Raw genomic sequence first — 17,137 nt, 5'->3', positions numbered from 1 at the left:
GAAGAGCAACAAGAAGACATGAAGAAGAGCTTGACGACCACATTTTGTGAGAATTGAGAGACAGTCATTTGATATGAGTAAGATTTTTTGAGTGATCCTTTTTACTTAAATAAAAAGGGGCAGACACAAGCTAGCACATGGTGGACATGATCCCAATTATGTTGGCACCACCAACACTAATGACTAGGCGCTGCACACCAATAAATATATATAATTGAAAGAACAAACCAAATACAAAACCATGAGGGGAGATTAACCAAACCCATGAGCAAAGCAACTATTCCTTGATATTGTTATTTTTCCTAGGGTGACCTGTGATACCTAGCTTCCTCAAAACCATAAATTAATCCAAGGAAGAACTCATAAAGGATTTAGAGGCATTACAAGATATACGGGTTTTTTAAACCACCAATGAGATAGCTTGATGAACCAAAAGCTGAATATATTCTGAAACCTCCTTTGATTTCTGACATGCCATATTCCCCAAAAAATAAAAATGATAGCAGCTAAGATAACATCCCTCAACTGTGGTGACCAGCCAACATTATAAAAAGACAGAATGCCTGTGATGGAGGAGTTGTCAATTCTACGGTTTACTACATCTCCTAACCAGTTCCACATCATAACAGCAAAGGGGCAATGGAGAAACAAGTGATCAGAGGATTCAAAATCAGCACCACAATTACCACATACAGAAACTATAATGCAACCTTTTTTATGCAGAGGGTCATCAGTAGGAAGTTGACCATGAAGCACTGTTCTAATCAGAAAAGAAGGTGATGGAGGAATTTTTTGGTGCCAAACAAATTTTTGCCATGAAAGAGAAGGTCGAGGGGGATGAAGAAATTCATGCTTCCTTTAGGGATAGGTTGCCTGATTGAATTCCATGCCAAACCATTATGTCTTTTGTGCTGGGAACCAGAGGTATAACGCTCTTGATTTTGTGAGCCACTTAAGGGAGGAAATGAACAAACTCGTCCGGGAGATCCTAGCAGCCATTATGCAAGAACATGCTGACAGTAGAGTTTAGCTTACTGTTAAGGTGAGAAGGCAGCCCAATATTCTCACAAATGGGTTTAAAGAGCCATTTCATAGTCCAAAAACTTATAGATTCACCATTGCCGACCAACCAAGAGCTATTGTTGATAGCTGTTGCAGTCTTCCTCTTGTCAACTTGACCAGACCAAATGAAATTCCTTATATTCTTGTCAACCTCTTTCAATAAAAACCAGGGAAAGAGTAAATCAGGAAACTGTAGATTAAACATACCTTGAATATTAGAGTTCACTAATTTCACCCTCCTCATGATGGATAAAAAGAGACCCTTCCAAGAAACTAATTTCAATATGATTCTGTCAGCAATGGGCTGCAGGTGAATCTTCCTGGGTTTAACTTTAAAGACAGGGACTCCCAAGTAGTAAAAGGGTAACTGAGATAAAACACCAGCATTGAAACATATAGGAGCTCTGCTGTGGAACAGATTCTGCTTTGAGAAATATTCCTTGTGAAGATCATTTACTGGACTAGGTCCTTTAATTTTTCCTTTTTCTTCTTGTTTGATCACAATGAAGATCTCTTACTAGACTAAGTCCCGTGGTTTTTCCTTGCTCACATTGAGTAGGTTTTTTTGCATAAAAGTTATTGGTGTTATTCTTCTACTTTCTACTCTTATTTTTGCTTCTGCATAGAGTCTGTAGGAGGGAATTTGATCTGTTAATTCCCCGCAAGATTCGATGAGATGTGTACAATAATGCTTTTGTAAAGTGATATTGTCACATAGGGATATTATCTGTGGTAGATATCCATCAAGAACGTCTAGCATTAGAGTCACGCTGCCTTAAAGGACTCAAAGGGAGATCACAAAGTGTTAATGGTTGTAGATGAAGGATTTTCACATGACAGGTTGACTTTGGTTTCAAAACACCAGGACCTTAGGGAGTATCACATAATGGATAAGAATATGTCACTACACGCCATTTGGTTTACAAAATTTAAATTTTTTATATTGATCTTGTTGACTTTGGTTTCAAGAATGATTACTTAAGATATATAGATATGGGTAGGTTATTAAATTACTTTGAGACGTTTCAGCCATACTTCAATGCAGGTGCATGTAAAGCATTCATAGCTCTGCTGGTAATTTCCTGGTTATTCCTAATATATCATAAAAGGAAACTTATTAAACAAAGAAAAACATTCTTTCGGAAAAATGGTGGTTTCATTTTGCAACAACGGCTCGCTACACATCAAGAAACCCCCCCAAATTGCACAATTTTTTACAGCAGACGAGCTAAAGAAGGCCACCAACAACTATGATGAAAAGGTCAACCATTGGCAGCGGAGGTTATGGTACTGTTTTCAAAGGAATCCTTGCAAATAACAAGGTTGTGGCCATCAAAAAGTTCAAAGTAGTGGATCATAACCAAGTTGAGCAATTCATTAATGAGGTGGTTATTCTATCCCAAATCAACCATAGAAATGTGGTGAAACTCTTGGTTTGTTGTTTAGACACTGAAGTCCCATTACTGGTTTATGAATTTGTTAAGAAAGGTACCCTTTTCCCATCATTTGCATGATGAAAAATAAATTGAGAGTTGTATCTTGGAAGACTTGTCTAAGAATAGCAATAGAAGCAGCAGGAGCTCTATCATATTTGCACTTTGATGCCTCCACATCTATAATCCATAGAGATGTCAAGAATGCCAACATTCTATTAGATGAAAATTATACACCAAAAGTGTCAGATTTTGGAGCTTCAAGATTGGTTCCAATTGATCAAGTAGAATTAGCCTCATTGGGACAAGGAACTTTTGGTTACGTAGACCCAGAGTACATGCAAACAAGCCGATTAACTAAAAAGAGTGATGTTTATAGTTTTGGAGTAGTGCCTGTAGAGCTACTCACAGGACAAAAAGCACCTTCATTTCAGAGGTCAGAAGAAGAAAAAAGTCTAGCTGTGCTTTTTCTCTCCCACTTAAAAAAAAAAAACACTTGTTTAACATTGTTGAAATTGGTCTTCTGACTAAAGAAAATAAGGAGATCAAGAAAGTTGCTATACTTGCAAGCAAGTGCTTGAACCTTAAAGGAGAAGAGAGACCTAGCATGAAGGAAGTAGCAATGGAGCTTGAGGGGACAAGGGTAACAGAGAATCACCCATCCAATACTAACCTTGATTTGGAGGAGGCACAATGCTTGAATGGCAATAGCAATGGCAATAGAAGTCCTTGGTGTGACAATATAATTGAGCAAGTACGAGTTGTCTTACATGTCCCACGTTGATTGATAATGGCTTGACAACATGTTATATGTTTAAATAAATCTTATGAACTTTACAGTGTTTGAGTTTGTAGTGTTTATCCTTTCCTGTATTATGTTTTATGGTCAATTTATTTTCCAACATTTGAGGAAGTTCATTTTCTTTATCTTAATATATGGAATCCTAACTTCCTAGTTTTGAATCAATCATTTCAAATTCTTTTATTACATAAATAAACCATGATTTTATTTTGCACGATTAATTGTTGTATATTGAATCTAGCATTGAAGTTCAACATTTCAATTATTTTAATAACAATTAAATATAATGAACACTCCTTAACATTTATTTTAAGAAGAAGAAGAAGACTAATTGAGTCATAAACCCATAGGGGAATGTTGAGTTCGTTTGTTAGTTCATGCACTATATATGACCATTGAGCAATTCCGGATTACCCCAAAGTAAGTTCTATTCATCGATTTGTATTGCCCCACTTTTTTTTTTTTTTTTTTGCGGTCAGCAAATAGCATCATATGTATAACTGAAGGGTACAAGGGGCACCCAATCCCATTTACAACAAAGGTTTTCAACCAGGTCCCCCAACTCAAGCCGCATGCTGCTGGTTGTTCAGTATTTAAAATGACCTCAACATCATAATAGAGAATAACCAAACCTACACAGAGCAGCAACTATACATAAAACAAAAAACTTTCACACTCGACATCCCACGGGTAGCTATTTGGCATATAAGATTGCACTTGTAAGTCACAATCACAACAGACAAATTGTACTTGGTTCCAGGCCATGTTCAGTATGTTTTGCGTTTTGCCATAAGTAATAATGCACTAAGGCAAGTAACAATCATAAGTTTTTTTTTATAAATGGGAAGTTATATATTACAAGAAAACACTGTTGGAGGCTAAGTACATGTATTATTTAGCAACAGAGCCAATTAACAATATGTGACCAGGTATTACCGTTCAAATGGTTACTCAGAAGAAGCACAGATAGGAGCTTGGTGAGCTCAGATATTAGATTTGCCGCCCTCTGTGTACACAACAGAATTCCAAGACGGGTTCCGGGGAAGAAATGTGTCCTGCCAAGTGCCAACAGTAGAAATTGTTACAACAGTAAAAGGCAAAGAACATAACCCATTGAGAGAAAAAAATACTGAAAAGATGGTCAAGAGCAAAGTGCAAAATGTTGCTGAAACCAGAACTTAAAAAGATTCTGCCAGATTTTAAGTCTGCTGTATATTGTGTCAATGGTGCTCTAGCATAGACAGGTAAGAAAGTCATAATTTTGGCAAATTGCAGGTAGCCATGGGATATAATAAAGATGAAGATGATAGATTGAAAGACATAATAGGTTAAAAGCATTTAGAATTAAAATCGGTGAAAGTAAAAACATCTAGATTAATTCATGGAAGGAAGGATCATAAAAATTATGCCAGATAACTCAGCACAAAAACTGGTGAAAAATCATAGACAAGACTTTACTAAAGCCAAGTGAGCATTTGATCCTTAGTTGCACTTCAGGTTTAGGGGTTAATAGGTTCCTATTTGAGACTAATTATCATAGTATTTACCCCTAAATTCTCCAAAACTGTAAAATACTTTTCTAAACACAATCAAACAGGCTTAGCTCTGGCTATTGATTCAACCATTTAAATTTCACAAATAACCTTAAGAAGGAGAAGTTTTAGGGGACTTTAAACAAAGTTTATACTTAGGTTAGGAAAGGATACAAACTGAGCTTCCTGTTATATTTAAGGAGTTGACTTTAATCCCAGCAAGCTATTTGTTGTCTTGTTCTAATAATCACAAGCTAATCAACCATCAGGTGGTATGAGGTATCTTATGCGTGCAGGTTCTGATATGACCACTTCACAGCCAACAAATACAGCAGCACAGTAATTCATTATGCTGGAGCTAAACTTTAGAGCCTAATGCTTTGCTCCCTAAAAAGCAGTGTGGTTTGGGCATAATTAAGCTCATAATTGAGATTGCTTCTATTCAAAACAAATCTTAGAACCCACAACTGATTATGTTTACATGTCCAGACAGAGACAATAATTTGCTGCTAGGATTCCTCAACCCTGCCATTCAAGTTCATTCAATTTCAACTATAGAATTCTTAGAATTTGGATTTTTGGCCTAACTCAACCCTACAAAATCGGCTTGTAAGGTGAGTAATAGTATGGCCTCCTCACTTATACACACAAATTTGACCATATCACCAGTCAACGTGGAATCTCCAACAAGAATCAAGAAAACCATCAAGCGTAATTGGAGAATACAGATTCGAGGAGGAATATCGACAAAACGCAAAGCGATAAACCTATATATATATATATATATATATTCCAAGTGGACAACAATTTCCTATCGAGGGGAAGCTGAATACTAAAGTGAAGGACATGAAAACTTGCCTAATTCCTAGTTCCTATCACTAAGAATAGGGGTAAATGATGCAGATAAGACTACTTATAAGTTGTAACCTTCTCATACCATAATAGCAATGAAGTTTTGAAAACAAAACGAGAAAGATACAAAGCAAACAAAACAAGAAGAAAATGGGTCTAAGCACAAAAATTTTGGTCCTTACAGAGACATAGGAGCAGGTGGGGATGATGGATAGGGAGTGAGATTGGGCGTGCTGAAAGGCGGCGACGCAGAGGTGGGAAGCCAAGCCAAGGCCTCTCTTGGAAGGGGGCACGAAAGTGTGGATCAAATCCATGACCATGACCTTCCCTTTTTCTTTCAGGGCGTACTCTACGAACGCCTCCTTGTCCTGCGTCTCGAACCTCTGCTGCGCTTCGTTCCACACGATCTTATTACCATCACCATCACCAACACCCTCTGCTTCTCTTTTGCTCCTAGTCGCCATTTCGCCACTCTCTGCAGTTTTAGGATGGTTTTCTGTAAATGTAAAATAAGTTCTTTTTATAAAAGATTTTTTTTAATAAATAGATAGATTTGTTTCTCAAAATAAATAAAAAATAATTTCTTTTAAATAGATTATAGACAAACATACTAAAAATATAAAATTATTTATTTTATTAAAATAAATATTTTTTAAAAGAAATAAATTTAAACAAACATTTTGTTTTATCTTATTTTATGTTATCTCTAGTGACACTTAATTTTTTTAATAATTAATTATTTAATTTTTTCTTTATAATGTCAGAGTAAATGAATGTCAACAAAAACATTAAATTGTAGATTCTTATTCAAAACTTGTACTTATCATTTAAATCATTAGAAACGTGTAAGTATGTAACATGACTAATCTAATAACAAAAATTTCATAAGAAAATTAGAGTACATTATCATGAGACAGGTTAAGAATTTCATATCCATGTGAAATATGATTTGGTTTCACACAATTATTGGCTCTCATTTTTTTATAATCATTTCAAATTATTACTATTTTTTCTTTAACTTTTTAATCCCTATATGTAAAATAGTTTTTAATATTAATAGTACATCATAATTTAAATAATTAATTTATGTATTCAAAATATTTTTTTTATAAATTATAATTTTAAATTATAATATAAGTTATACATATAAATATTTCTTATTATAAATTTTAATTCCATAAAATAAATATTAATTTATTCTATGTAACTCACAAGAAAAAATATATGCTAATTATATTAATTTCATGATATCTTTTTTGTAGTTATGAGTTATCCAATTCGTTAATATTTACATGTGTGTACTTGTGAAAATTTTACATACATCAAACCTTTTTTTTTTATGTATAATAGAGACAACAAGTATAGAGAATTTAAGTATAAATTAATTAAACTCTACACCTCAAGGCCAACAACAGTTGCTCTATAAATCATTAAAACTTTAAACAATATATCAAGTAAAATAATATTATTATAATAAAAAAATTGAATATGTGAATTAATATATTATATTTATGAATTTTTTTAAAATATTATTAGAAGCAAAAATACAATAAAAAATAATAATTTCAATTTTTAAAATAAAATAAATATTGTTTAAAGATAAGGCTTAAAACAAAAAATATATAATAATTACTAATAAAAACAAGACTAAAATAATAATTGATAGTTTAAAATAAAAAAATTCAAAACAAAATAAAATAAAAAGAACATTTATTATATGTTTATTATTTAAAATAAAATAATATAAAATTAATATGCTTTGAAGACTTTTCCTAATCAAATTTTTATTGTTTAATAAGTCATTGAAATGTCTTTTATTATTGTAATTAATTTAGTTTGCCTTAGATAATTATTTAATGTGTTTGATAAATGGGAAGCTTTTTCACAATCTACAATTTATTATTAATGTTTCATTGAAAAGTCTTAATTATTACATTAATTAATTTATTTTATATTTAATATTAAATTATTTAACCCTTAATGAATTTAAGTTATTGAAAAGTGTGTTTCAATTATTTAACTCACATGTAATATTTCTTACTTTATTTGTGCTTAATTTTTTATGTTTTTTTACCTATTAATAATTATTAAATGAGACATTCGAAATTAGCTAATAGAAAAAAAAAAGTAAAGTAAAAATTGCATACAGCCATAGATGAAAAAGTTAAATGGATAACCACTAAAAAAAGAAAATAAAAGTAAACTAATTTTATCCACTTTATAGTTAAAATAGAAAATAAAAAATGTAAAAAAATTATTTCAATAGATGTATAAGATTTTTTTAAATTATAACTTTATTTTTTATTTTAAATTATTTAAATAAAAAATGTGTAGTGTAAAAAATTAAAGATATACCCAAAAGCCAATTTAAGTAAACCATATTTAAAATTACTTTAATTTGATATAATGGTTAATAAAGTCTGACTTTTAATTTTACTTTTTCCTTCATTTTATATAAATATTTAAAAATTATTAATGATTTTGTTTATTAATAATTAAAAAATAGTCAAATAATAGAATTATTTTTTCATTAAAAAACATTATGTTTAATATTTTACTAGTATATACTTACTATTATTTCAATAAATGGTTTTAAAAAAAAACAGTTTTGTCAAATATAATAAACTAGTAATGGTTTTATTGTTATGAAACAATAGGAGAATGCATTAAGATAATGGTCTCGTTTAATACTCAAGAGTTTTACTTCTTTTTTAGTGTTAGATATTTGTCAAAATTTATATTCAATATTATTCATTATATATATTGAGTAAATTAAAAATAAAACACCTTTAATTGAAAACATAAGAAATTGTTAATGAATTGATATTTTTCTAATAAAATAGGTTGACGAACGTCTCAACTTCCTTTCCTAATGACGGAGTAAAAAAATGGAAAATATTAAAAATTGTTAACTAAATTATGTCTTTCTAATAAAATATTTTTTATTCTTTAAACAATCTCTTGGTGCCCAAATTAAATATTATTTTTTTCCTATGGATATTATTTAAATTATTTATTGTGAATATAAAATATAATTTAAGTATTCAAAACATTTTTTTGATATAAAATATAATTTATTAATATTATCAAATGTATGTAATCAATTAATATTTAATGCTACAAATTTGAAAGAATAAATATTTCAAAAATCATATTAAATATTTATTCATATTATATGTATTGTAGTGAAACTTTACAAAAATAGTGAGAGAAAACTCCAATCAAAACTGCACACAAATGCATATTTAATCACTGTTTCAAACTCAACACTGCATACAAACACTCACACTTATCTTTGATTTTGTAGGCACTTGTTTTTCATTCTAACATATTTCTCTTTGTTTTACATTCCAAACTTTGTCATGAAGTGCACCTATTGTGATGGGTAAAAAATGGAAGGACAACATTGCCACTTTTCTCCTGCCACTTACATTTCTAGATGCCCATTTCAAGATATATACCCATTTGTTTTGCAGTTTAAGAAATTAAAATGTTTTGCTACATGTATTCATTTTATTCACTATTCACTTTATAGGATGTGAGTTTGTGACAAGTAGTTTTTTTACAATGTTTTAGTGCCCAGAGTTTTTTCAATGGCAATGTCGATCAATATTGAGGAAGCATTCCAACAAGAGTTAGAGAAAGAAGATATTAGGATGTTGAAATATCTTTAATCTTTATTCTTTATGCGAAAGATAAAAATTTACATGTGTATAATTTTAGAACAAATCACTAAAGGCCCTAAGATCTACAACATGTTTGATTATTAAGGAATGGATAAAATACATGGATTTGTAATTGGTTCTTGATCAAAGTGTTCTTCAACAATTGTTGAATCACGAACAACCGATGATCTTATGATTCTTCCTTAACCAGAATCTCTTTATTCCTCAAAGGAACCTTCGTAACTCTTCAGATGGGGAGAAGAAAAACTGTGTGGTGGCTCAGTATATTGGAGACTATAACCTTCTTTAGCATGTTAAGCTAATAGGGTTCCCATTATTCCCTAATGGATCAACACTGACATCTTCTCATTTAAGTTCATATCATCTCATCTAGTTTATCTATTGGGCTCACTTAATTTAACCACCTAAAATAAAACCCACTAATTATAAATAGCTAATATAATTGTCTTATAATATTAACCCACAATAATTATTGGAATAGAAAATTTCAACAATCTCCCACTTGGGCTACATATTGTAACAATTATATCATAATTCCTTAGGCGCACATCTGTTCACTATTTATCTTTAGACTTCTTTCTTAACAACCTGATTCATCTCATGTATCAATAATGAAATCACTATGGATTTTTGTTGGATCAAGTGACCTCAGAATAATTAAGAATGGGGGGGTTGAATTAATTATTAATGTGTCTTGAATAATTAAAAAATTATCCTTATTAATATTACTAGATTCAATTAGGCTTTACTACTAAGTTATGAGGAAGTAAAGAACAAAAATAATAACTTAGACAAAAGTAAAGTGGAAATAAAAGAACACAGTGGAAAAGTAAAGAGTGTAGGGAAGAAGAAGACAAACACAAGATTTATATTGGTTCGGCCACAACTTGTGCCTACATCCAGTCCCCAAGCAACCACCGGTTTTTGAGATTTCCAATAACCTTGTAAAAAAATTTATAAGCAAAGATCCACAAGGGATGTACCCTCCCTTGTTCTCTTTGAACAACCAAGTGGATGTACGCTCCACTTGAACTGGTCCACAAGAGATGTACCCTCTCTTGTTCTCAGTATCACAACCCAAGTAGATGTACACTTTACTTATACCACAAAGGATGTATGCTCCAATGTGTTAAGACAAAGAATTCTTAGGCGGTTAGTCCCTTGAATCTTTGTAAGGGGAAACAAAAGATATCTCAAGCGGTTAGTCCTTTGAAATCTTTTGTTTAAGGGAAAGGGAAAAATCAAAAGAATTCTCGGGCAGTTAGGCAGTTAGTCCTTTGAATCTTTTGTCAAGAGGGGGAAGGGAGAATCAAAAGAATTCTCAGGCGGTTAGTCCTTTGAATCTTTTGGCAAGAGGGAGAAGGGATGAAATACTTTTGTTTTATGTAGAATTTCCACTCGCAAAAAAACAAAGTTTTGAACACAAAGTTTAGAAAGCTTTTTGGCAAAGAAAAAGAAATGGGCAATGGTTAGAGAAAGATTGTAAAAAAGAATTGTTTGGAAGAATATCATATATGTATTGAATGTGGGACAAAGTCATGCTTTTATAGACTCTTCATGTCTGGTCACATTGGAAAAGTAATGACTTTTGAGAAAATCATGTTAAGAGTTATAACTCTTAACTTTTTCTTCAAAACTGTTCATTAGTAATCGATTACCACAAAGGTGTAATCGATTACACAATTCATTTTATGAAAAGTTGCGACTCTTCACAATTGGATTTGAATTCCAACGTTCAGATTCACTTGTAATCGATTACTAATATAGTGTAATCAATTACACTATTTGAAAATCATTTTGGAACGTTGTAAACCATTTGAAAACATTTTGAAAACCAAACTGGTCACTGGTAATCGATTACCAGAGAGTAATCACTCTGGTAACTTAGAAAATTTGAGAAAATTCTTTTGTAAAACAAAACTGTGCTATTTGGTTTTTGAAAAAATCTTTTAATATTTATCCTATATGAAGTCTTGACTTGTTGCTTCTTGATTTTTTCTCTTGAATCTTGGATTGGATTCTTGATGCTTGATCTTGAAGTCTTGAATCAATCTTGAATCAATTACTTGGGCTTTTGGCATCATCAAAATTGCTTGGTTCATCATCATGAAGCTTGCTTCTACAATTTTGTCACTACAACAAATGTGACTAGACCCTAATGACCACCACATCAATACACTCAATGACATAGGTCAATATGGATAAGCAACATGGAAATTACATGCAATGTGATCTCAAGTCTATTTCGAATTGGTCCAACTTAAGTCTTTAGTGAGAGCAATCTTAAGTCCCCAAGTAAAATTTAAATATTATACTTAAATAAACAAGTTTCATAACAAACTTATAAACGGTAATCTTTATTTATGCAGGAAATCAAATACATGAAATTTGAATCCAAACATAGAACATAAAGACTTCCCCTAAACCAAGGCAACAACTGAAACAATATCATATGAGCAACATATATGTTTATGCTTTAAGTGTCAACCATTAATTAGTGGGTCAACTAACATATTGTCTTTTCCTATATTTTCTACAAATATCATTATTTTTCTTAATTCTTTCTTTAGCAATCATATACTTTATGTCAATAACCTTTGACCTGGTTGAACTCATATTGTTGTTGGAGTATAACACTACTAGGTTATTGTTACAATAAATACTCAATGGCCTCTTGATCTTTGTAGCAACTGTAACACCCCATTTTTCGTAAAATAAATTAAAAAATATTTTATTTAAAAATAAATGGGGTTTTAGAAAAATAATGAGGTTTTTTAATTAAATAAATAAGGAGAAATATTTTTATTAATTAAAATAGTATTTTTAAGGAAAATAAAATAAATGTGGTTTTAGAAAATAAAAAAAAGGATGCTTTATTTATTCATTTGATAATGAGTAAAATAGAGTTCCTTTTTATAAAGTAATAAAACAAAAAAAAAAATTGAGTAAATAATAGGATGAGAGTATCCTAGCTATAAATAGACACATATTAAGTCAATTTTACATTTTACGATACGTCTCTAGACTTTCTCTTTCTCTCAAATTCATTTTTCCTTCTTGCTCTCCCAACACCTTCTCTTTTTCCCGCATACACCCTGTAACACCATAAAATATTACTAATTATAAATCGATGTTTAATTGTATTTATCATGTTATTTGACTATATGGTTGACTTGAATGAGTTGAGGTATGGCTTATCGTGTTATTTATCATGTGTGAATTTCTGGATATGGATGTTGAATTATGTGGAGTTTTGTTGAGCTAAGTTGAAATTATGAGATTTCAAATTTTACCTAAACCTATTTCAGTAAAATAGCGATCTTGAATTCGTAAACCGTTGGATCGTCTTCAAATTTTGGATGAAGGTTTCTAAGACAAGTTTCCAGAGTCTGACCGTTGGGATTTTGAAAAAAAAAAGCAATTTTTGATGTCTCTATAAGCATGAGGGGAACGCTAAGCACAATTCCAACCCGAGAGGGAATTGCGCTGAGCGAGAATTAGCGCGCTAAGTGCAATTCCAACCTAAGAGGGAATTGCACTGAGTGAGAATTACTATAGAGGGAGTTGCACTCAGCGTGAATTCTCACGCTAAGCGTGAAAAGTGAACTCCCACTTAGCGAGACCAACTTGCTAAGCGAGATCTGCAGATTATAAATATGTTCTTCAGCGTGAAAAACACGATTTTTCCCCCTCTCCTCCTCTCCAAATGCCCACCCAAACTCTAACACCTTCTTCTCCACCACCCACGACCACCGGTGGCTACCACGAGCCGCTGTTGCTTGTCGTCGAACCTCCACACCAACAAGAACGTTGTAATTGGAGCAGAATCTTTAGAATCCTCCTCAAGGATTCGATGGAGAAAATTCCCCCAATCCTTCATTTCGTAGCTTCTCTGAGGTAATCTTGACTTCTAATCCTTTCTCTTAGTTAGTTTGAGTTTCTCTTAGTGTCTTTTGTGTTTTGGGTACTATAATAGGATATTTTTATACTTCCTTTGAAAAACCCTTGAAAATGAGACATTGTAAAAGTTATCTTTTTATAACATTGATTTTATTTTTGTTACCTTCACTGAACCCCGGTCACATTAGCATGAGCGGAATTTGAAAATGATGTCTCCTTTTAGTAGAATCGGAAACACCCCTCAACCCTTCATGTTTTGACAGGGGTATTTGACTCCGAATATTGTTATTAACCTTATTTCTAAAATCTATACTAAAATTTCCTTCAATTTGATATATAGAATCTTGTGTTTGGACTGACGAGCGTGAACGAGAAAGAGACCTCCGAGCGACGCAAAGAGGAACTGAAGGAGAGCTCACGATAGGTCAGGGGAGTTTATTATCATTTACAAATTTTAATACCATAGTTGGGGTCAGGGAACCTAACTATGGGGACGTATGCTTGTCCCTGTTGTATGTTAGTTTTCAAGAAAAACAATGTTTTTGACTAATGGGATGCGATACGTCTATTATTGATAAATGACATTATTGTTTTTATTAGACTTGTGTTTTCTGAAGACCTAGGGAGTGTGAATCTCAGGCATGAATTATATATGTATGTATATGCAGAATGTGACTTAATGATGATATTGCTATTGATGATATTAATTGATATGAGGTGACATTGATGTTTATGATAATATTGATATGAGATGATGTTGTTATTGATGATTATGTTAATATGAGTTTATGTTGTTATTGATGATTATGTTAATATGAGATGATGTTGTTGTTGTTGATAATGTCATTGAGATGAGATGATGTTGATGTTGGGAATGATATTGAGATGATGTTGATGTTGAGAATGACATTAAGATGAGACAATGCTGATGTTGATAATGACATTGAGATGAAATATTGATGATGTTGAAAATGCACTATGATGATGTATGTTGTGTATGTACATGGGGGGTGCAGTGACCTTGTTGGGTATCCCTGGTAGGGGGAAAAGAGTGGTTAAAAAGTTTTAAGCATCTCCGGATGGGGATGGCTTAGAATCTTTAATTATCCATAGTCAATTCATTGATGGTGCCTATGTTTCATACGTTGTATGTTGTGTATGTACATGGGGGGTGCAGTGACCTTGTTGGATATCCCTGGTGGGGGGAAAAGAGTGGTTAAAGAGTTTTAAGCATCTTCGGAGGGGGATGGCTTAGAATCTTTAATTATCCATAGTCAGTTCATTGATGGTGCCTATGTTTCATACGTTGTATATTGTGTATGTACATGGGGGTTGCAATGACCTTGTTGGATATCCCTAGTGGGGGAAATAGAGTGGTTAAAGAGTTTTAAGCATCTCTGAAGGGGGATGGCTTAGAATCTTTAATTATCCACGGTCAGTGCATTGATGGTGACCATGTTTCATACTTCATATGACATGGAAATAGTATAAACTTTGTTATTAAGTACTTGTAGTTTCTCATGAGGAGGAATACTTGTACCTGGGGGCATGTCACTCGGTTTGGAACTCCCTTAAGACTCAGGCTGATCACCATGGGGGAGGGAGGGAGTTGCCTGTGCACGACAGGGTGACCTCTACACTTACTGCCTAGTTTTCCTAAGTGAGAGTCTCGTGTGGAAACACTTAGGCTATTTCCTTGGGGATGGTACCACATTGCATTTGAGAGTTGAGGTCCGGTGCATGCATCATACTGAGCATGATTGATTGGAACTATGGACGGATGATGACTATTTGTTGAGTGTGTGTTGGACTAATGAATGTTTGTGTATGCTTATGATATTTGTTAATGTTTTCTTACTAATTGTGTTTATTTTATTTTTGTATTAATTTCTTTTATAATAAAATGATGCAATCCTACCCCGCAAGGGCATTGGATAGAAAAACTCCAAGTAGATTGGGCCAGAGATGCAAGAGAAGGCCCTAGGGTTCTTATGAGCCTTAGGGTAGATTTCGGGCCCATGGGCTAAGTACGAGCCCGTTTATCTTTGTAAATATTAGATTAAGGTTTCATTATTTTTGGGCCTTGTATTTAGGGCTCCATAATGTAGGTAGGGTACCCTAGAAATATAGGATTTTTCAGCCCTTGTATTTTAGGGCACCTAGACTAGTTTTTGTATTAGGGGTAGTTTTGTAATTTCACATGCACTAAATGGATATTTGATGTGTGTGGTTGGAAATAAATTTAATTGAATTGGTAGAAGCCCAATCCAATTAAATTTTAGAGGGGGAGGTGAGCATTTGCTTACTACACCCCATTGCCACATCATATAGTCACACTTTGTGCATGTCCTTCATGCTTTTCATGCCTCATGACACCTAAGCACACTTAGTGGAGAATCTTGGAATTGATCTTGGATTAGTGGGCTGAACCATAACTAAAATTCACTAATCATAATTAGTGAAATTTTGGCTCCAAAGTTTGGCTCCACAAATTCAATTTCAAATTCAAGTGAAATTTGAATTTCCCTCCAATTTTGTGTGACACTTAGGCTATAAATAGAGGTCATGTGTGTGCATTTTTTTCAACTTTGATCATTTGAATATTAAAATTCAGATTTCAAAGCTCATTTAGAGCACACAATTTCGTGCTCTTCTCTTCCTCTCCCTTCATTCATCTCCTTCTTCCTCCAAGCTCTTATCCATGGCCTCCTATGGTGGTGAGCTTCTTCTAGACTCATCTTCTCCTTGAAGTGGTGTCTCCTCTCCCTCTTCCTTCTCCATTCCGCTGCCATTCATCTTCCAAGAAGCAAAGGAATCCATTGATAAAGAAGATCCTAGGCCTACAAGCTCCAATGGAGCTTGCATCATGTGGTATCAAGAGCATCTTCATCTAGGTGATGTTCTTTTGCTTCCTCTATCTTTTTGTTCGGTGAATTCTCTTTAATTCCTTGTTTTTCATCTTATTCTCCATGTATATCCTCCAGTGTCTTGTGGTTTGGTGCTGTTTAGAGTAGATTCAAAAAAAATAAACCGATTAAATCTTAGATCTACACTTGTTCTTGCATTTCTATGGTTCAAATTTTGTAGATCTACTCTTGAATCTTGTTTTTGTGTTGATTTTAGGTTCTATCATTTTTCATTCATAATATTCTTGTGCTGAACCTTAGATCTAAATTTTCTTCCAAAATATTGATTAGAAAAAAAAACACAAAAATCTAAGTGTAAATCACTTAATCCATGTTGTCTTAGAGTCATGTTTAGTCATAGTAATTGTCACATTATGTTCTAAGTTTGTGTTGAATTTTTATTTTGTTGATTGAATTCTAGATACATTTGTTCATGTATTCTTGTCATTCGTAGCCTATCTTTTGAATTTTGAGTCTAATTCATGCATGTTATTTAGTTCATAACATGTTCTAAATCAATTCCTAGAAGTAGTCTTGTTGTTGAACTCTTTTTTTTTTTTTTGTTTTCTAAGTTTCCTACATGATGCCTATGATGAAGTTGAGTTGTGGTGCTGAGTTGTGGCTGGATTTGTGAATCAAAATAAGTCTTAAGCTCTCTTTAATTGTGTTATTCAAGATAATTGAGCATAAGCAAACACAAATTGTAACTATCCAAGCCTTAAGCAACATAAACACTACTCTTGATTTCTAGGTTGAAATCGTTGGTGCTGGCAGCTTGAACATAAGAACTTGTATAAATTATTGGGAATTGGTCACTACGTTTTTTGAGCTGAAACTTTTACTGAATTTTCTAAACATCTGGACCAAAATTATAAAAAAAGAACCAAGCGATTTGGATTAAAAGAAAAAATAAGAAAAATCTCACAAGTTGGCAGAAAAATCAGTGTCCAGAAAAAAAAAAAGT

General features: G+C 32.6%; 1 protein-coding gene and 1 pseudogene across 1 annotated transcript; one reads left to right on the top strand and one right to left on the bottom strand.

Annotated features, from left to right (window-relative positions):
• The first annotated feature begins 2,055 nt into the window (after positions 1-2,055).
• On the top strand, positions 2,056-3,279 carry LOC114383973 (annotated as a pseudogene).
• A 671-nt stretch (positions 3,280-3,950) lies between these two features.
• Positions 3,951-6,190, bottom strand: LOC114385471 (acetyltransferase At1g77540-like). The gene is made up of 2 exons (XM_028345568.1): positions 5,864-6,190; positions 3,951-4,352 (listed from the first exon to the last, which is right to left on the bottom strand). The coding sequence occupies exons 1-2, from the start codon at positions 6,143-6,145 to the stop codon at positions 4,281-4,283; spliced, it is 354 nt and encodes a 117-aa protein (XP_028201369.1). The 5' UTR covers positions 6,146-6,190; the 3' UTR covers positions 3,951-4,280.
• Between the last annotated feature and the right edge of the window lie 10,947 nt (positions 6,191-17,137).

This window comes from Glycine soja, chromosome 14 (genome assembly GCF_004193775.1).
Source record: "Glycine soja cultivar W05 chromosome 14, ASM419377v2, whole genome shotgun sequence".
NCBI classification, from domain to species: domain Eukaryota; kingdom Viridiplantae; phylum Streptophyta; class Magnoliopsida; order Fabales; family Fabaceae; genus Glycine; species Glycine soja.
Note: the sequence above shows the minus strand (reverse complement) of the source record. Positions and strands in the feature narration are given on the sequence as shown.

Bases quoted from the DNA above. Each gene is read 5' to 3' on its own strand.
- LOC114385471 (XM_028345568.1), bottom strand. From the start codon at position 6,145: ATGGCGACTAGGAGCAAAAGAGAAGCAGAGGGTGTTGGTGATGGTGAT. The intron at 4,353-5,863 runs GTAAGGACCAAA...GGCACTTGGCAG, and splicing joins CCACCTGCTCCTATGTCTCT to GACACATTTCTTCCCCGGAA.